This window comes from Penicillium cosmopolitanum (assembly GCF_028827165.1).
Source record: "Penicillium cosmopolitanum strain IBT 29677 chromosome Unknown utg000005l:1.0-4006212.0:1.0-4009387.0, whole genome shotgun sequence".
Classification (NCBI taxonomy): Eukaryota; Fungi; Ascomycota; class Eurotiomycetes; order Eurotiales; family Aspergillaceae; genus Penicillium; species Penicillium cosmopolitanum.
The window spans coordinates 2,873,621-2,893,266 of NW_026622675.1; the positions used below are offsets into that span (position 1 = coordinate 2,873,621).

The 19,646-nt window shown below is 48.1% G+C and overlaps 8 protein-coding genes across 8 annotated transcripts; 4 read left to right on the forward strand and 4 right to left on the reverse strand.

The window, feature by feature from the left end:
* Nucleotides 1-3,323: 3,323 nt before the first annotated feature.
* N7509_004082 (class I SAM-dependent methyltransferase) lies at nt 3,324-4,595 on the reverse strand (the record flags this gene model as incomplete). Its single annotated transcript, XM_056628719.1, is given in 4 exon segments — nt 3,324-3,503; nt 3,562-4,334; nt 4,357-4,466; nt 4,477-4,595. The coding sequence occupies 4 exon segments, from the start codon at nt 4,593-4,595 to the stop codon at nt 3,324-3,326; spliced, it is 1,182 nt and encodes a 393-aa protein (XP_056491453.1).
* A 2,442-nt stretch (nt 4,596-7,037) lies between these two features.
* Nucleotides 7,038-7,310, reverse strand: N7509_004083 (uncharacterized protein; the record flags this gene model as incomplete). The annotated part of the gene is made up of 2 exons (XM_056628720.1): nt 7,038-7,209; nt 7,303-7,310. The coding sequence occupies 2 exons, from the start codon at nt 7,308-7,310 to the stop codon at nt 7,038-7,040; spliced, it is 180 nt and encodes a 59-aa protein (XP_056491454.1).
* Nucleotides 7,311-7,948: 638 nt separating this feature from the next.
* N7509_004084 (tetratricopeptide repeat protein) lies at nt 7,949-9,520 on the reverse strand (the record flags this gene model as incomplete). The annotated part of the gene is made up of 5 exons (XM_056628721.1): nt 7,949-8,047; nt 8,125-8,431; nt 8,542-8,635; nt 8,724-8,763; nt 8,891-9,520. The coding sequence occupies 5 exons, from the start codon at nt 9,518-9,520 to the stop codon at nt 7,949-7,951; spliced, it is 1,170 nt and encodes a 389-aa protein (XP_056491455.1).
* An 808-nt stretch (nt 9,521-10,328) lies between these two features.
* Nucleotides 10,329-11,358, reverse strand: atp4 (F1F0 ATP synthase subunit 4; the record flags this gene model as incomplete). The annotated part of the gene is made up of 4 exons (XM_056628722.1): nt 10,329-10,354; nt 10,451-10,673; nt 10,816-11,264; nt 11,328-11,358. 4 exons carry the CDS (start codon nt 11,356-11,358, stop codon nt 10,329-10,331), a joined length of 729 nt encoding a protein of 242 aa, XP_056491456.1.
* Nucleotides 11,359-11,598: 240 nt separating this feature from the next.
* noc4 (ribosome biosynthesis protein NOC4) lies at nt 11,599-13,307 on the forward strand (the record flags this gene model as incomplete). Its single annotated transcript, XM_056628723.1, has 2 exons — nt 11,599-12,206; nt 12,275-13,307. 2 exons carry the CDS (start codon nt 11,599-11,601, stop codon nt 13,305-13,307), a joined length of 1,641 nt encoding a protein of 546 aa, XP_056491457.1.
* Nucleotides 13,308-14,470: 1,163 nt separating this feature from the next.
* Nucleotides 14,471-15,419, forward strand: N7509_004087 (uncharacterized protein; the record flags this gene model as incomplete). Its single annotated transcript, XM_056628724.1, has 3 exons — nt 14,471-14,737; nt 14,809-15,023; nt 15,155-15,419. 3 exons carry the CDS (start codon nt 14,471-14,473, stop codon nt 15,417-15,419), a joined length of 747 nt encoding a protein of 248 aa, XP_056491458.1.
* A 1,433-nt stretch (nt 15,420-16,852) lies between these two features.
* N7509_004088 (GPI anchored serine-threonine rich family protein) lies at nt 16,853-17,610 on the forward strand (the record flags this gene model as incomplete). Its single annotated transcript, XM_056628725.1, has 2 exons — nt 16,853-16,999; nt 17,053-17,610. The coding sequence occupies 2 exons, from the start codon at nt 16,853-16,855 to the stop codon at nt 17,608-17,610; spliced, it is 705 nt and encodes a 234-aa protein (XP_056491459.1).
* Nucleotides 17,611-18,321: 711 nt separating this feature from the next.
* N7509_004089 (uncharacterized protein) lies at nt 18,322-19,578 on the forward strand (the record flags this gene model as incomplete). Its single annotated transcript, XM_056628726.1, has 1 exon — nt 18,322-19,578. One exon carries the CDS (start codon nt 18,322-18,324, stop codon nt 19,576-19,578), a length of 1,257 nt encoding a protein of 418 aa, XP_056491460.1.
* Between the last annotated feature and the right edge of the window lie 68 nt (nt 19,579-19,646).

Sequence of the window (19,646 nt, forward strand, 5' to 3'; positions counted from 1 at the left end):
TTTTCTGTAACATCTACTTGGGATGTTTATCTCAAGGTCTAATCCTTTTCAGGGCTTGGCAAATGCTGGTCGTCCTTGCTAATCTGCCAATGGTTGATGGTAAGGGGATCAAGCGAAGCGGAATGTTCCATTTAGTGTGTGTAATGATATTCAGCTCGCTATTGGTTTCGAGGAAACAATTATCTTTTCGGATGTTAAGCACTTTGGCTGAGATTGATATACGGAAATATTGTCAGGTCAAGGGTGCGCGAAAAGCGAAAGTTTACAAAATGAACCAAAAAAGATTAAAAACAGAAAATACCAAATTCCTGGGAGCAGTTTAGTCATGTTCTTCAAGTTTACGGAGAGCAAATGTCGGCCATTTAGTCCTTAGCACCAGGGGAAACAGACAGGTTATTTTCAATAAAACAATGGCTCCAACATTGTCCCAGGTCGTTGGGTGCATGGAGCTTTCCTTTGTTTTACATGTCAACTAGAAAAATTGCTAAAATGTATAGAAATTCCTTATAACCCCCAATTAGTCACTTGCAATGCAAACTTAGAATGATCGTCAAATATTTATTCAAATATGACTTTTTTGACATCCAAAAAGATCACATCAAGACTTTTTGACCGCCCCCAACAAGGCTTTGGGGGCCAATTCGACAAGCAATCTTTACATAAACGTGTGCTTTCTACCCACCTTACCTTTCCATCTTTCAACTACCGCATTTCTGTACGTCGGGAAACATCAAAATAAACACCATGAACTCTGCAGATCCTTTCTGGGGCCCCCCAACCTCGCATGCCAAGTAAGCATGCCCGTCCTGTACCTTTCTCCAGTGACTGACGACCACGACAAAGCTTCTGCGAGGCAGACTACGCCGTGAGCAGATACATCGCCGAATTCATCAACAGCTTGACCGGTCTAGTCTACGGTAAGATTCACACGGGAAAATATTGTGTGGATTTTCAATTCTGATTTATAGACCTACTCAGTAATCTACGGCATCTACGGCCTACGCCAATTGCGAAGGAAAGCGAACAAATCCAAACCAGGTAACAATGACTTTTTACGTGCTCTGCCATATTGGGGCCTAATAATAGTTGGGCTATGCTCTTTTGCATTCCATCTGAGTCTGAAGTACTACACCAAAATCAGTGCGTACCCCGTCTTCCCCCACCCCGCTTGATCAACTAGTATTACTAGGTATACCACACGGCTGGTTTATTTATTCACTCATTTTTCCCTTTGCAGTGCATGACCTCTCAACGCTTTGCATAATAGCTCCACTCCTACGCCGCGTCTTGACAGGCAATGTCTTGGTAGGCGAATCCACTGGCCGAGTCTGGACAGCCAAATCCGTTCGCCGAATCTCTACCATCATTGCCACGGTCATCGGCTCCTTACTGCTATTGCTAGTAACATTCAACATTATGGCCGATGAACTGTTCGTCCATTCACGGTGGTTTCTCGGTTCTGTGGTTGTCATCATAGTTCAAACAGGACCACTCAACGCAAGCCGGACGATTCTTGTATCAAATGCCCGGGAGCTATCAAATGCCCGGCGGCAGATATATGGGATGCTTAGATTTGGTGCTAGTTAGCCAACCCAATCCTACAAATTGATCATTACTTACCAGTGAACTAACTTGCATCCTTTTAGCAGCGATGTTAGTGCCTGGATTCTATCTTTCCTTGATCGAGTATTGGGCCTGTGGATTCTTGACGCGAGCGCGTGAAGCAATCGGTCTTCCTTGGGCCTTTTTATTGGAGCTTCATGGGTGGTGCGTTTCTCTTTCTCCTCCTTCCTGATTCTTTAATATGCTGTGATACTAAACGTTTGAATTAGGTGCTATATTTTTACCGGAATAGGGGCTTATACCTTCACCGCTGTTGTGGATCTCCTTGTCTCGGAGTCCGACGAGGATCTAAAAGATCTTTGTGCCCAGCAGACATTTGCATGGCCTGTCTCCTGGGCATCGACGTTGTTTTTCGCAGGAAAACCACATCAGAGAATGGATGTTGGTGAGAAAGCAGTGTGAAGTAACTTGAGCAGCTACTGACTAACGTGATTTATATACCACCCGTGTTTCTAAGCGATCTGTGCAGTCCCCACCACCACCTATGGTATTCAGATAAATATAATAACAATAACTAATTAAATTACAAAAAACTAAGCACTATTATTAAGCAGGCACCTATTACACTTATACTCTGTCTCCCTATAATTACCACAACATTATTGTGGCCTGTTTTTATCTGATTAGGTTATACACACATAGACATCGCCAGAACCCATGTCAACCATGATCCAACCCAACCAACCCCAGCCCATAATGGGTTTTGGGTCGAATATTATAACCCACATAGGAACCCACTGGGTCCCCATTTTAGTGTAAACAGGTCAAATATACCAAGCCTTTAAATACTGTATATATGAGCTGTTTTTAGGCCTTATATATAGGTGATTTCAGTTTTTTCTTTTAGATTATTATTATTCTATATTTAAATATATATATAATAGGTCAAAAGATCTGAAAGTAATATATTTAAAAATAAATCAAATTACAGAGCTCTATAGTGAAGATAGTGGTATATCATACTAAGTTGCATATATATCTTTATAAATAGTCTTATTTTTTTAATAACTTTTTGATTACTAAATATTTCAGTTCGAAAATTTAACTATAATATAATTAATACTATAGAAACCTATATATAAAATCTTAGTATCTAATTCCTTCTAAAAAAAAGATATAAAAGTTCGTTTTAGAATACAGTGCATAAAAGTTATAAAGAAATTATAACAGAATAGGTTGAAATGGGTCTAAATGGGTTACCCATCTATAACCCACTGGGTTATGGGTTGGGTTGGGTCCCAAGATGGGGTATGGCGATGTCTACATAGGTATCATACCCAAAGCTTATGAATAAGAGCACATCGACTCCACGTCCACAGCCCAGTACCAGAGCCTTCCGCCTCTCACCGTCCTAGACAATAGGCCCGCTAATAGTGCCAGTTCACTGGACCAGAGTGTCTTCTAGCACAGGGTTAGGGAAGCCACAACCCCAGAGCAGATTCTCACCTTTGTCCCAGAGTAAGGCCCAACCCTCAACATACTTATCGTCCTAATATTTAGCCCAGTGTGCTTAAATATCCTTAGGATCAATATTGGTAGGAGTCATCATAGCTGTAGGGTGGTAATGGGGTGCAGGGAAGTTGGAGGTACTCGCTTTGTCGTGCCGCAAGCATTGAAGACAAGGTCGTCGTCGAGCGTACTCCGCAAGGCACACTCCGACCCGTCCCCGTTAGTTAACACTCGACGCATGCCACCACGACCTAAATCGTACCGAAGTGGACCGAATAATGTAGATAGCGAAGCCGAGGACCAAGGACCATGGACGTCCGAGGCATTGTATCTGTTTGACTTTTGGCCGCCGGGACGACCAAAACCTCAGCCTCCATGATACCCTTTACTGCAGTCTTATCCGATGCTTTTGAAATGACAATGTTTATACCCTATGTAAACAAATAAACAAATCGTGTAGAAATCACACGCATGCGACAGCCCATTCACCCCCCTCTTAACCAATACCCCAGAAACATACGGCAACACAGACCGTCCAAACCACCGGTCCAACTCAACAGACTCCCACCCACCGTCAGCCTCGGCTGCCTCACGCAAGGCCGTCTCCGTATCGCGATTCAAGCAGCAATCGCCGACATACCAGCTCCACCCAAGGAACCCGTAGACCGCCTGCATCACACGAGCGACCACCGAGCCCTTCGCCGTCCGCCACGGGTTCACCACATGTTCAACGACGAGGAGCTGCCCGCCAGGCCGCAGCAAGCCGTACAGCTCGCAGACGGTGCGCTGCATATCCGGCACGGAGCACAACACACGCACGCAGATGATCGTATCAAAGACGCCAGCACCGCTGTCCGACACCGACAGACTCTGCTTCTCCAGTGCCGGTATAAGGTCCGCCGCGGCCACGCTGCTCGGCACAATGCGGTACTTGTCCACGAGGGCCTCGGCCTCGACGCGCGCGCGGAGCTCTGCGTGCAGCCCGACGCACGGCTCGGCACCGTAGATCGCTTTGATGGCCGGCGACTGCAGGAGGGGCATATGCGTGCCCGTACCGGGCCCCACGTCAAGCACTACCCCCGAGGCGCGCGCCAGCACGCCCGGGATGAGATCCGACGCGGCTTGGATGCGCGTCGGGGCTGAGTCTGCACCAGGTGTCGATGGTGGCCCCTCAACGAGGGTCGCTGTAGATCGGGTCAGTCTTACGATGCGGTTGTTCTTAGGGGGCCATTTTGACTGATGGGAACGGAGGGCGTAGCTCACTGAACGCAACCCAGAGTCGACTAAAGGCTTCATCGCGTAGCTTGCTGGTCTGCAGGAATGGGGCAAGCACCTGTCCGCGCTTGAACACCGCCTCGAAGTTGACTCTTACGTAGTCTGTAACCACGTCAGCCCTCTAGGAACATATCTTGCCTTGTCCGATGCAATATCGGCTTGGGAATAATACAGCTCATGGCCCAGAAGAGGAGCAGACCAGGCTCAACGAGGGACTGGATCCATTCCTTGGTAGAAGGCTCAGCCATGACTATCTCCAGGGTGCGTCTATATATTGTAGCCAGAATATCGTGGAGAGGGAGTCTGGTGGTGCGGGATAGGATGAGTATGAGACTGTACACCGTCAGACGCTTAGTTGGGGACTGATTAATCGTCGGTCCCATTGCAGGGCGACTGAGACTTCGGATAACCGGTGCCGATTTTCACGTCCTTAAGACCTCGGCACAGCCCTGGGCATGCCCGGCCGGGTTCAGCCCGGTGGGTAACTACGGGTTCAGCCCGGTGGTTTACTACGGGCTCCAAGTGCCCGGCGGGCTGTCAAACAGTGCAAAAGTATGGAAACCCGTGACATGCATTATTTGTGCAGTTTTTGCTTGTGTTTTTAAGTATTCGCCTTACATAGGAGGTCAAGAGATAGAGAAGCGGGTGTTTGGATAGGTTCAGCCTGACATTGATTGAGTTACTCTAAGACATGCTACCTAATAATGTATAAAATCATCATCTTGACGTCTTGAAAGCTTCCTGTTGTGATACGAGGCTTGCGCAGATCAGGAACAAAGCCGCAACATCGGAAATAATCCCGGGTTGCCTATATGAAGAATCAAGTTGATTGCAAATCAACTTGGTCTTCTCGTTGTATATACAGTATAGAGTCGTGTATCACCTCAAGAATAATAACTGAATCAATTCCTCTGAATTACACCACTCCGACTTCTCCCTGATACTCGCTGCTGGATCTCAGGCTGTTCAGGTAATGGAATACCTGTTTCATTGTCGGATTGAGCACCTTCCTGGGCCTCTATTTCTGCTTCAGATACCACACTCCTTCGTCTTTTCCCTGCGGCTCGCTCCGAAAGTCTCTGTGTCGTAGGCTGTTCCTGGATAGGTACCACATCATCCTCGTTATCACTGATCGGATCTAGATCATCAAGGAACCCCGCAACCTTTTCTTCATTTGCTTCCTCTTTCTCTTCCTCTGAGTGAAAGTGGTTAAGCAATGCAAGCTGTTGCTCCTTAAGATCAAATCTTGATGCGCACATATACAACATTAGATCCTGGATAGTGGTCGCATTTAGTGAGCCTCGACGGTAGTGACAGATGTCTCGGGCAGAGTTAAAAAGCCGTTCAACACCTGCACCAGTTGCTGGAATAGAAAGATCATCTCGTGCGACACTAGCAAGAGCTGGGTATCTATGCTGATTCTCTTTCCAGAATGTGCGAGGAGAAATCTCAACAGTGTCTAGCCCCACGTCAACTTTCCCAATCCTCACGTTGGTTTCTTGGTTGGTAATTCAACGGGCGGTGCAACGAACCATGGCTCCTAACCTAGCAAAGTCTATTCTTATGTTGATTAAAGTTCTTTCAACGGCATCTTCAACTGAATTTCTTCGCGAGACTCCGGCCAGAGCCATAAACAATGGCAGGTGTACTGGAAAATCCAGTGCTGCACTCTGCTCACTGACTACTTTCATCTCGCTTTCCAACAGATATCAGGAAGCATCTACTTCATTTCTTACGAAGAAACATGCTAGCGCTATAATATCTACACCAGGCATTCCTTAGGGAAATCTGTAGAATTCCATGGCCATTAAATGAAGAGATATTAAGATTCCACCGTAAAGATACAACTTTTCCTTACAATTAAAACAAAAAGAAATAAGATCACAAGTTTAACAGTATTCCAACTAACTACCTAGGGATGATTCACAAGGATAGCACCCTTTTTTGTACTATCTTCAGTCAGTCTGCTTCTAATTTTAACTTCTAAGTATCCAGACCCCAACTTGTAGATCAAATTATTGATTCTGCTTCCAGATAAAGATCCTAGCACCACACTTAGAGAAAAAATCAATGCTTCACCCACACAGAGCCAAACTATCCTGTCAAATATTGACGGTCTGGCCCTATCTCTCTCTTCTGGGGTTTCCTATCCTCTAAAAGAGGAATCAGCTAAGGTAACAGCAGCTATATTGCTATGTAAAGCATAAAGCTACTCTAGTGAAGTGAAACAGTGAACAATGGTTAAGGAGCAGAGGCTAAGCAGATATATTGATATAGTGGGCTCTTGTATCGAAATCACCACCCGAGTCCCCAAGTACCACTATACGACCGACTTCGGTGCTTTATTCAACAATATCCTGAAGCAGATATTAAAGAGAGAGCATACTGTGTCAGAAGAAATACAGGGATAGGAAAGGTCAACAATAGTTAATTAGCGTGACTGCTTAATTTAGCGCCCGTCGTCCGTCGTATAAAATAGATAACGAGCATGTTTGATGTACATTTAGCCTCTAATTAGTGCCCCCTATCTTAGTACCTCTACCCACCCTAGAGCAAGATATCTGCTGTATTAGTATAAAGCTCTCTAGAACCTCTAGGCACTGCTTCAGTAGTTTAAGCTAGCTGAGAGTAAGTTTGGAATATAAGATTCTCTCCTTAAACTCTATATAGTCAAATACTGTTCCTATATTCTACTGTATAATTCGTATTTCTCTCAGAACCCGCTGAACAGTATATATATAAAGCAGAATCAGGCTATTATCCTGCCTAGCAGCCATTGAATCCAGTATATACTTAGTGTTAAGATTAGTTTGATCAATCTGCAGGACTGCGACTTTGATATAATCGAATCGTAAGTATGTTCTTTGGATATTTTAGTAAGTAATCGCTATATATTAGGCTAAAGATATATATCTAGATCGTCTGTATATTTATTAGGGCATATAAGAACCTAACTTAAACATTAAGATAGGAAACAAGAAATACTGCCTCGTAAGGTGATCCCCTATTATTACAGACAAATATATCATAATAAAAGATAAGTGCTATAAGCAGTTTTGATAGTCTTCCTACTTTAGAAGGGATCAAGCAGTCTTTGTAACGGTTACTAAGTTGTCAGGCTAGAAACCTGTGACTAGGCAAGGATATCGGACAGTAGATATCAGATTGGACAGTTGATACACAGACTGATTCTTGAAGAGATCAGGAATCCTGAATACTTGTGGGATCTTAAATACACTAGGGTTCGGGTGGGCCTCGATATGCAGGCGACTCGAAGGGGATTCAGCTTCGGGTCGGCGTCGAGTGCCTGAGGTGTTGTATACTCAGAATCCCGCGACAGGATCCATGGATAAACTAGTATAAATCATGCCGGTGGTACATTAATCCTATCATTCTCCATAAAAGTGTACATGCAATAAAAAGAATCGGCTCATCATATCAAAGTAAGTCATCATACATGTCAAATCGTCGAGTAGTCAATATGTCCAGTGAATAGTAGAATATAACAAGAATCACAACCATCACATCATTTCGGATTATACTTTTCTTTCCAGATCCTAAAGCAAAAGAAAAGAAGAACAGATCAGCGACAGCATTCAAATCAAACCTCTCCCAGAAACGAGACAAACACATACCATGAATTCCCAACCGTAGGCCCCCCATTCTTCTCCGATAATCGAAGATACTTCGCCGCTTTGAACTGTAACCCCGGAAATGTCAGCAAATAGTTACCCTAACCAAACACAAGAGCTCCTCCCCCGCCATCACCAAACTAACCTTATCTTTCTTCCCCCCAAACCCCTCAATATAACACCAAGCAACTTGATCCATCGCATCAAGGTCCCCCAAATTAGCAGCCGTCTCATAATACTGTCTCGCAGCAGCGGGATCCTTCTCGACGCCCCAGCCATTCCGGAAACAATTCGCCAACTCGAAGATGGCGAGGATTAACTCGCCCTTTGCGGCGCCACCTTTCTTTATGCCCGCGCGGAGGGCCTCGGATTCGATATCGGCGGAGTTGGAGGCTGCGGCGGAGAGGTAGGTTACTGCTCGTGTTTCGTCTTTTGTGCAGCCCCAGCCGTGTCTGGGAGGGATTAATTAGTATGGTGATTTACGGGTTAGGGGTTTGGGGATAATGGATAATGGAATAGTTGGACAAAGAGGCAGGGAGAAGGGAGAGGAGGAAAGTCATACCGTAGTGCTAGTCCGTAGAGAACTTGGCTGAGAGGGTTATTTGTGCCATTGGGATCAGCCAAGTGGCCGAACATCTTGGTAGATCGTTCCAAATCTAAAAAGAGGGATTGATCAGTTATGTTTTTCGGAGTCGGAATGAATTCATCAGCCCTGAGCATGATGCATCACATCACTAAACTTACCACCTGCCTCATGCAATCGAATCGCTTCCTGGATATTGATCTACAATAATTGGGATTAGCTTTGGCTCTAGCACGGCCCATCTTCTCCACGCCCATCTCCACATGGGAGAGCTTCGACAACAATCACAATCACAATCGCATTGGCAAGAACAAGAACAAGAACATACATCATCCTGCTGATCACCGACAGAACTAGAACTCCTCGATCTAGGCATCTGACCCGGTCTCAACTCCGTCTGCGAATGAATCGGCGACGTCGGACCGAAATGCGGATTCTTCTGCACTAGCACTGTAGCTCTCTTTTCCCATTGCGCTTCCTGCTCCCGTTCATCGCCTTCCTCGTCTTCGATTTGTGGTAGATCTTGGGGGATATTTGCGGACGAGGAATCGCGTGAGTTGCTCCGGCTGCGGTGGTCGAGGTGGAGTAGATTTGACAGGCGGCGTTCTCGGCGCGGTGGTTGGGATGGTGAGGAGGATGAGGGGTTGTTGTTGGAGAGGGAGCGGGCGGAGGAGGAGCGGCGGAAGATTTGGAAACTGCGGCGTGGGGAGGATGTTGTTGGTGTGCTGGGCGGTTCGTCGGATTTCAAGGTCGTGATTTGGTTTTGTTGATGAGGATCGTGGTGGTCGGGGTATACTGGTGGGGTGATCTCCTCGTGGCCGAATGTATCTGAGCGGAGGAATGTGATTTCGGGGGGTGGTGGAGATGTTGGGATGGCCTCGGGTGAAGTGGTTGGTATGGGGGGTTTGTCTTTGGAGACTGAATCGCGCTTATGGAGGATATTTTTGAGTGAGGGCATGCTGATGGTTGGTGTGGGGGTGATGCGAAGGCGATGCAAGGCGATGCGATGCGATGCGATGGATGTGGACAAAGGCGGGGATTCGAAGGAGGAGGGAGATAAATAAGGTACAGAGGGGAAATGAAGAAACGGGGGGAAATATACAGGAGAGAATGAGAGGAAGAGGAAGAGGAAAGAGAGAAAGAGGAGAAGAAGAGGAGATTGAAGGATTACCAGAAGGTCCAAGGCAGAGTCAGCCTCAAATAGAAACATCCGGGGCTGTGCGTGGCTGCGGAGGGCGCTTACATGTAACCCTGGTATAACCAGCTTGGCGTGGCTAGATTATATGTACATTCTAGGATACTTTCGAGATTTGAATCTAGATTGAGATCGAGATCGAGATTAGATACTATCCAGAGTACCCAGTTTGATGTATATAGTTCGATGCATGTCCCACATGGCTGTTGGCGTTGGCGTTGGCGTTGGTCCCTGCAGCCTGCGGGGCGTCAGACAGAATAATGCACTGATTTATGAATGTATTACAGAGAAGTAGTAGTGGTTACATGGTAGATACGTTGATACTTAAATACTTGGGATCAATGACTGAGAATATTCAGCTCGGCTGAATCATTATATGAGGTCTACTACGGCAGATCTGGCCAGCTCTTGGCACTGGCACTCGCCCTTCTTCATCGGAGGTGCATCCCGACATCATGGTGTGTCGATAATAGGAAATGGTAATGGTATTGCAAATCTAACTCAGCAAATGCAAATAGCCCCTATAGTTTTGTACACGATGGCAACAGCCGACGGAGCTACCGGAGTCCATTTACTGGGCCTTGGCAGACATGATGCCTAAAAGGGAAATTGGAATTAGCATTCGAGTATACCCCGACGTTGACTTCATCAAAAGATATCAGATATCAGATATCCCGGGAAGGAAACACTTACGCTCAACATCGGCAACGGACTGCTGCAGGATCTGCTGGAGAACCTTGGGGTTCTCAAGCTCCTTCTGGATCTTGCCGATGATGGAATCGGCGAGCTCCTTCTGCTGGCGCTGCTTAACCTGGCCCTCGTAGCGGACCCAGGAATCCAGAACCTGCTTAGCCTCGGAGGCCAGAGCAGTGCGCTGCTCAAGCTCGTAGGCCTGGGACTCGAGCTGGGCGGTCTCCTATAGACAAGGGGTTAGACCGGGTCTGCGGATAGTGCCAAGGAGAGGGGGAGTTGGGAATTGAAACGGAAAACCGAGTAACAGAACCATCATCCCCTCATCCACACCAGGCACATAAGAAAAAGGATAATAGCAGTCCTACCTTGGAGACAGCGAACAGCTGCTTGGTGACCTCAACAACACCGGACATCTCCTTGACGTTGTCGATGCGCGACTGGACAGCGCTGGTGTGGTCGGCACGGGCGGCGTTCAGGATATCCTTGTGCTTCTGGACCTGACCCTCAGCCCACTGACGGTAAGCGGGACCACCGTACTTGGCCACAGCGGTGAAGACGGAGAGCAGACAGAAAGCGGCGACAGTCTCCTCGTTCATCACGTAGAGCTCGTTGCTGATGGCGGCGATGGAGATACCGGCGGCAGCGGAGAGAGTGGCGGTCTTGGTGACCAGAGAGTTACCGGGGACGGCATCCAGGATGGACTGGGCCTTCTTGGAGGGATCCTCAGCAGGGACGTTGGAGGCCGCGCGAGTCGAGGTCAGGGCAGTGACGGCAGGGACACGGGCGGCGATAGTCGGCCGCAGGCGGGCGGCGCCTGGGGGGGTAAGAGTTAGTAACTGGTAGCAGATAGTGGCGAATAATTCAAAGGGTAGCGTACCAATGGCGCTCTTAGCAAGACGCGAAGCCATTGTTGTGAGGATGGTGGTTAAAGGGAGTTGAGAGTGGGTGAACGGAGAGGAGTTGAGGTCTTTCCTAACCGTTCCGACCTCTCTGGTTTGCACACGCTAGGCCGGATGGGGTTAGTGTGTTCCCACGGATAATCTCCCCTTCCGATCTTCCGAGGCATCAAAAAAAAGTTGTGCTTCCGGGATCACGCCAGGTTGAGATAGAGTTGACACAAGCTATTTTACTCACGACCATTCCTCAAAATGCCTGCGCCGGTCGAGTCATCCAAGAAGCGCAAATCTGTCAAAAATGGAGGCGCCCCTTCCAAGCGTCGTGCTGTGGCTGAGGAGGATACCTTCGCCGAGACCTTGTCGAAAATCCAAGAGCTCGAAAATCAGATTACCGAGTCGCGCAAACACTATAACAATATTGCGACCTTGATTTCCATGTTGAATGTCGAACCCTCCGCCAAGGAACCCGAATTGGCCGTCGCCGTCTCTCTGTGCCGAGTCTTCAGTCGACTCATTGCTGCTGGCAATTTGACCGAATCCAACCGCGCCGCTGAAAACGAGAAGATTATTGTTGCTTGGTTAAAGGAGAGATGTCTGGAATATCAGCGCGCGCTGATGGCAATCATGCGTGAGGCCGACCCTACCTCCCAAATCACCGCTTTGACTCTGGCCATGCGTCTGGTGAAGGAGCGCATCACCCACATCCCCGGTGCCGACAACAATATTTGGGCTACCTTGTTCAAGGATATTGTCACGGCTGTTGTCGAGGCCAACAATGGTCAGGATTTGCAGACTGAGTTTGTCTCCAAATTTGTGAAAGAGTTCGAAGATGTGCGGTTCTTCACATTCGTACAATTAGCGTATGTTAATTTCCCCTCCTCCCTGGACAACCCACCAAATGCCCTAGACCTTACTAACCATCAAGCAGTGAATATGCCGACGTGCGAAGAAGCCCCGAAACCCTTGACACTCTCGTCTCGATCCTCTCCTCCTGCGACGATGCCCCCGCCGCCGACCACGAATTTGAATCCTTCTTCGTCCCCCGCGAGACCAAAACCAAGCAACTCAACTCCGTCAACGCCCACAAGAAACGAGCCCAGGAAGCATGGCTCGCCATCCTGCGAAACAACCTCTCCCAAGCGCAACGAAAGAACCTCCTCCGCATCATGGTCCACAACATCGAGCCCTGGTTCAGCCGACCCGAGCTACTCATGGACTTCCTGACAGACTCGTATAACGTGGGCGGCGCCACCTCCCTCCTCGCCCTATCCGGTCTATTCTACCTCATCCAAGAGAAGAACCTCGACTACCCGCAATTCTACACAAAACTCTACTCCCTCCTGGACGCCGACCTCCTCCACTCCAAGCACCGCTCCCGCTTCTTCCGCCTCCTAAACACCTTCCTCGCCTCAACCCATCTTCCAGCAACCCTAGTAGCAAGTTTCCTCAAGCGTCTCTCCCGCCTCGCGCTCAACGCACCACCCTCCGCAATCGTCGTCATCGTCCCATTCATGTACAACATCTTCAAAGACCACCCAACCTGCACATTCATGATGCACCGCACAATCCGCGACAAGGACGTTGCCGCTGACGTCGAGAAACATGGCATGGACGATCCATTCGATAACAACGAATCAAATCCCACCCGAACCAACGCGATCGAGAGCAGTTTGTGGGAAATCGAGACCCTCCAATCTCACTACCACCCCAACGTCGCCGCCATCGCACGCATTATCTCCGAACAGTTCACCAAGCAGGCCTACAACCTGGAGGACTTTTTGGACCATACGTACCAGGGTATGGTGGAATCTGATCTTGGAACGGGAGAACGTGTGCTTAGGAAGACTCCTGTTGTGGAGTACCAGATCCCCAAGCGTATCTTTACGGATCGGTTGTTGGAAGAGGATGGGGGTGTTGATTCGGGTCCGGCTGCGTTTTTGCGCGAGTTTTGGGATTTCTGATGCATAAAAATTTCTTTGGTTTTAAGTTCTTTTGGGAAGAGTAGATTACTTACTTACTTACTCTTTGTCCCTTTTCATTTGCATATACACTATCAGCTAGAGTTGGCGTTGGGGAAATATCATGCTGTGATGTTCAGACTAAGACTATCTTTTACTATATTTCCACTGGCAGATGACAGTATACGTCCCACTTATAACAATAATAAACTACCACCTCTTATCTTTCGATGGAAATACTAAACCTAAAATAATAAACGTATTACCAGTAGCCTTCGAACCACGCATGAGGAATTTGAACCGGTTCGTATCACCATGGCGAATTTTCAACTCAAAGTTATCCATGGATAGAAGTGAAACATCACTAGTAGTTGATGCCTCTGCGCGTCTCGGATATTGGGCGCAGGCAATCAAGGGATAATTCAGCTGCTTCGCGAATTCGCTGGAAACGCTTATATGAAGGGCGGTCGATTGGGGGTGAAGGTTGACCCGCTGAGAATACTGAGAATCTATAGATACAAAGGCTTGAACCTTGGAACAATATCCAATAAGAAACTCATCTGCCCTTGATGGTTGCTGGAGTACTAGTAGTACCAGTAGATTGTTTGGTGAGATATTGGGTGTGCTCCTTTGTCGAGCCCTGCCCCTCAATGGTTATTGTCTCAAAATCAAGCAGTAGTAGAGTGGGCGAATAAATGATCTATTAAAACATGCCTTGAATTAATTGGCGATGTAATTAGGCAACATTCAATAATTCGGAAATTCCGATACCGAGGTACCTACTAAGTGAGCTGGAGCCAATAAATGAGATGTTGGGAAATTCAAGTTTCTGTTAAGCGCATGCGGGGAGTATTATATATCACCACCATCTATCGTGGATGCCGAGTACTATCTAAACTCAGGAACCCCATACAAACCCGGAGATTCATACATATTCGACCTAATAAAACATTCGGACGAACTCGAAACGATCCTCAGTTTGATCGATACTAAAAAAAACCCATCACCATGGCTCAACAGTGTACCATGGTGAGACAGGGTCTAGTTTTTGGGCGATCTTGAAACGCCTCCGAGAACCCTTTATCCACAGCCTCGATTTTGAGATCCGTTTATCCCGACCGAAGTAGAGCCGGAATCATGTTTGCTGCGAATATTTAAATCATCAGATGGTACATAATACAGTGAGTGTGAAAAACCAAATAAAAAATCACTTGAATCATTTCCATTACCTTCCCCTCCACCCGCAACATGTTTCTCAAGTCTATCCTCCCCTCCTCCTGGCTACGCCCTTGATTGCGGCCTCAAACTCCGATTCCGTCCTCACCAGCCCAGTCGAGCGCCGTCAATACATCTCCGCCAATGATCTCGACACTGGCAATTGCAAGGATACCATGTTCATCTTCGCACGTGGATCGACCGAAGTCGGCAATACTGTGAGAAATCGTATCGAAACTATACAATTCCAGAATGTAAAGGACTAACGAGACATTAACCCTCTACATAGGGCACCGTTGTTGGTCCCGAAGTCTGCACTGACCTGAAAACCCAATTGGGGGGCGCCGTCGGCTGTCAGGGAATCGGCGGAGCCTACACAGCCGGTCTGGCTGAGAACTTCCTGCCCGATAATACCGCGCCGCAGGATGTGCAGGCTGCAGTGGATGTATTCAACAAGTGCAACACTAAATGCCCCAATGCGAAGATCGTCGCGGGTGGATACAGGTATGTCGCTATTGCTACCACGATACGCAGGAAGCTTTACCCCCCCCTTTTCCTCTCCATGACAGACCCTACATACGAGACATCACATCTGCAGCTCAATTTTGGCTAATACACATCTTACCGAATTTTAGTCAGGGAAGTGCTGTCATCGACAACGCGATTCAGAAGTTGGACTCGGACGTGAGAGATAAGGTCAAGGGAGTTGTCCTGTTTGGATTCACGCGCAATTTGCAGGATGGTGGGCGTATCCCCAATTACCCCAAGGATCAGACTAAGGTCTTCTGCGCCATTGGTGATATGGTCTGTGATGGGACTCTTATCATTACCGCTGCGCACTTGACTTACGGCGCTAATGCTAATGAGGCTGCGACTTTCTTGGCCTCGAAGGTGAAATGATTCATGCGGGGCTTGAGTTTCACTTTGCTTCTATCCAAGTGCATTCTGTTTGATTTGGCTGGTTCAATGGCAGGATGATTTTCGATGTCTCGGTTAGAGATGTGTTGGAATGGGATGTTTATTTCGCTTCTTGGTATTTGACATTTATAAAGTTCAATTTAGAACCAATCAATTTGATACTTTTGGTCGACGAGTGTTTGTATCTGATGCGAACTGTAATTGGTGTATTTTTTAGGCTTCCTGAAAGGGTGCAAGTTACTAGGCGCCGGTATAAGACTCTAAGAATTGGATCAGTCAAGCAAACTCTGCGTGGTATGAGGAGCAATGTTGTAAAATAAGCTAAACATTGGAAGGGAACCAGCGCTGATCAAGTAGGAATAAATCCATGTCACACGACCAACTTTGACTTTTGGTCCTGTACTCCTGGATTTGATTTTGGAATATTCTTCTTCCATGCAAGCAGCCATCATAACAAGAATCTTCTAACGACACTGTCCACCAACGTCAATGGCAGCGGGTGGCCACCGCCGCCCTTGCATGATATATGATCGGCACTATAGCCGTCGACACAGAGATGTACAAGTTAACCACACGTAGAGATAATAAGACATTTACTACCCCTTGGTATGGAATCAACACAAGAAATATAAGAAAAATGTCATACTGAATACAAAGGTCGAGAGATGGACAGCCCTATGCCTTGATTCCAATCAAAACAATTCGGGAAGGGATGCATTCTTGGAGGATCAGGGAGCCATTCCTATAGGCTCTAGATCTTATCCCTCCCCGAGCGCTGAAGTAGATTTGTTTATTTTACTTTGTTTTGGTTTACTTTGTTTTGGTTTACTTTGTTTTGGTTTACTTTGTTTTGGTTTAATTTGTTTTGGTTTACTTTGGTTTGGTTTATTTTGGTTTGGTTTATTTTGGTTTGTTTATTTAGTTTTGGTTTATTTAGTTTTGGTTTATTGCTTTACAGAGAGTCGCATAATTCATTGCTGGATGGATACGAGCTGAGCTGCGGCTACACAACCTTCTTCACTCAACCAGAAGGAGAAAAACAACAACATCGAAGGGCTAACCGAAGAAGAAAATCTGTGGGGAATTCCTACTGCTTACTAGGAAAGGAATTCCCCAAACAATCCAAGGTGGTGCATGCTTCAGCGAGTAGTACCCGGCCGATGCTTCGACCAACTGCTCGGAATGCGACATTCTCCCAACTCTCGAATACCGACACCCAAATTTGAAGGTCAATTTGCGGGGCTGGAAGAGATCAGAGCGAGCAGACGCCGTGAAATAAAGATCGCGTTGCGCCACCGATATCCTGGCTTTCTCGCCTCTATTCGACTTACGCCGCCATTTCCGACTCTTTACACGCCAACTAATACGACACTTTCATTAACATCCCCCCAACTACATTCGCTCTTTTTGTCAAGATGCATTTCTCTCGTGTCCTCGCCGTGTCGGCTTCTTTCATTGCCCTGGGTCTCGCCGCCGACCCTCTTGCTTTCACTAGCTGGCCCCAGGATGTCGCTGCTGGCAAGCCCGTCACCCTTACCTGGGCTGGTGCCGTCCCCGGACAGGTAGGATGGATCTTCGAGGAGTATAATTTGGCTGTGCTGACTGGAGGCCATAGCCCGTGACTCTGACCCTGCGCAAGGGAACCTCCACCCACCTCAAGGATGTCGAGACCATCACTAGCGAGGCCAAGGATGGCACTTTCACCTGGACTCCCGGTGACAACGTCAAGGAGGGCGAGACCTACGCTTTCCAGGTCTCCCAAGGTGGACAGGTCAACTACTCCGCTCTGCTGAAGGCCGGCGCTGGAGCCCCCAAGGCCGAGACCACTGGAGCAACCCACACCAACGCTGCCACCACCGAGGCCACTGCTGCCACTGCTGCCACTGGCACCACCACTGGCACCAACATCCAGACCACGATGGGCACCGAGACACAGACAACCAGCAAGCCTCTAATCAGCTCCTCAGCATCCGGCTCCCCCTCCGGCAGCCCTTCATCCGCGACTGTTAGCAGCACTATGACAAATGGTCCCATGATGACCGAAACCGGCGTGATGAATGGCAAGGAGGCATCTGAGACCGGAACCACGCAGAGTGGCATGGCTTCCGTACCCTCATTGTCCCGCGAGATTGTCCTGGGAGCTCTTGGTCTGTTTGTCTACCTTGTTCAGTAGATATGAGAACCCCAGACGCTGAGCGTTTTTGTCTTCTTTCAAGTTCCTTTTTGATCAGTGGCCAGTCATCCTCAAGATGTTGCAAAATCAGCCAATTCAAGCCCGGGCTTCCTTCATGTATATACATCCAATACCCGATACTATGGAGGGCAATTGGTCAGGCGTTGTGGAGGTAATCGATTCATTCAAAGTTTATTCAAAAGTGCAAGAGTAACTTGAAAGTGGAAATATTCATTGGAGTAACTAAAAGTCCAAGCGCAAACCGCCTAGCGCCCGCTTAGTGGCCCGCTTAGCTGCCGCGTTCCTGACGGAAGTCAATAGTCGGCGGATCCGGTGGAACACCTCAGCTCTCTTCTCTCTTCTCACTTCACTCTTCACTTTGCTCCATTTCTCTTTTGCTACTCCGCTTTGATCTTTTTGGCTCTTCAGCTTTGGTTCTTCTAATTCTGGCCTGCACGCGTTCTTTGGTCTTTGACGGGTGTCCCTTACTGCATCAACCCGCCCACTTTGCTGTCCGCCCATAGATGTCGCGTTAAGCACGGCCTCCTATGATGCTCGGCGATGCTCAGACGCCGCAATAAGTTAACAACCACTCATTTGGCACAACTGAGATTCAATACTGGTACGCCGAGCTCTCTGTTCGTTCCCCTTCAAATTTATTCCCACACTTGGAGTGTTATGCCTGCGTCGCAGCCTGCCAGTGCCCCCTCTATGTCCACCGCCATTCTTCCCCAGATATTGAGCTCCAGCTGCCAGTGCCAGCTGAGTAATGGGATGGCGTCGCTAAAGCGAGCCATGAAGCGGCTGGGATCAATGGCGAACCTCAATTCGATCGATACTGACGTGCAACCTCTCCTCTCACCAGCTTCCACTCAACCACCCCAAGTGAACCTCCCACATGTGGACACCCAATTGAACATGCACCAAGTCAACGGTTTATTCGAAGACGGTTCTCCGGCCGCCGACGGCCTCAGAGGTCGGTCCACCATGTCCATGGCGTCAGCTACATCCCACCGCGCATTACTTACCCGACCCGGGTTCATCCCATCTACAGATTCCCACGGCTCCCCCACACAACCCCAACCACAATCGCAATCACAACCACAATTACAACCACAATCTCAACCCCCCAATCCCTCCTCCGGCAGTCCGACCTCCCCCGCCGATGAAACACCCACAGAATGGTCCGCCGTCGGCCACGCCGCAACAGGCAAATCAGGCCGTGTAATCCACAACCTCCAAGAAGAGATCGCACGACTCCGCCGTGAATGCAGCGTCTACCGATCCCGCGCCGAAGAAACCCAACGCTCAAACGAGACCCTAAAAACCCAAGCGCAGAACATGTCCGAGCGCCTCCGAAACCTAGAGCAAGTCAACGAGACAAACCTAAACTCAATTGCGCGCAAAGATCGCAAAATCGAAGACCTCCGCCTGGAAATCCAAAACGAGCGCAATAAGCGGAAAGACGCCGAATCCGCCGCGAGCAAAACAAACGACATGATGCGCGATGAGCGGGAAAATCATAACCGCGAACAAGCCGAGGCGCAGGAATTGACGAAATATCACCAGACGCAGTACGAGGTTCTGGCTAGCGCGACGAAGCGCGAGAAGACGGATCTCGGGAGGAGGGTTAAGGTTTTGTTTGATGAGTTGAAGAGTCTTAAGGGGGCGCATGAGAAACACGTTGTTTCTTCGGATCATTTGGAGGTCATTGCGGAACAGAAGAATCGGGAAATTGAGGGGTTGAAGGAATTACATGAGAAGTTACTGGATACTCATGTGCAGTACAAGAAGCTCAAGGATGATGAGCTTCGAGATACGCTTGAGCAGGGTCGGGCGTATAATGCGCAACTTGAAACGATGGTTGTCTCGATGAAGGAGACGGAGGGGAAGATGAATTGGGTTATGCGGCTGCAAGAGATGCGAGATCAGGAGGGAGAGAGGAGGAGAGGGAACGAGGAGGCATAATTCGGTGCAGGTATTGATTGGCATGGTCAATGCAAGGATTGGCTGGTTGACCGAGTATACTGGCCCTC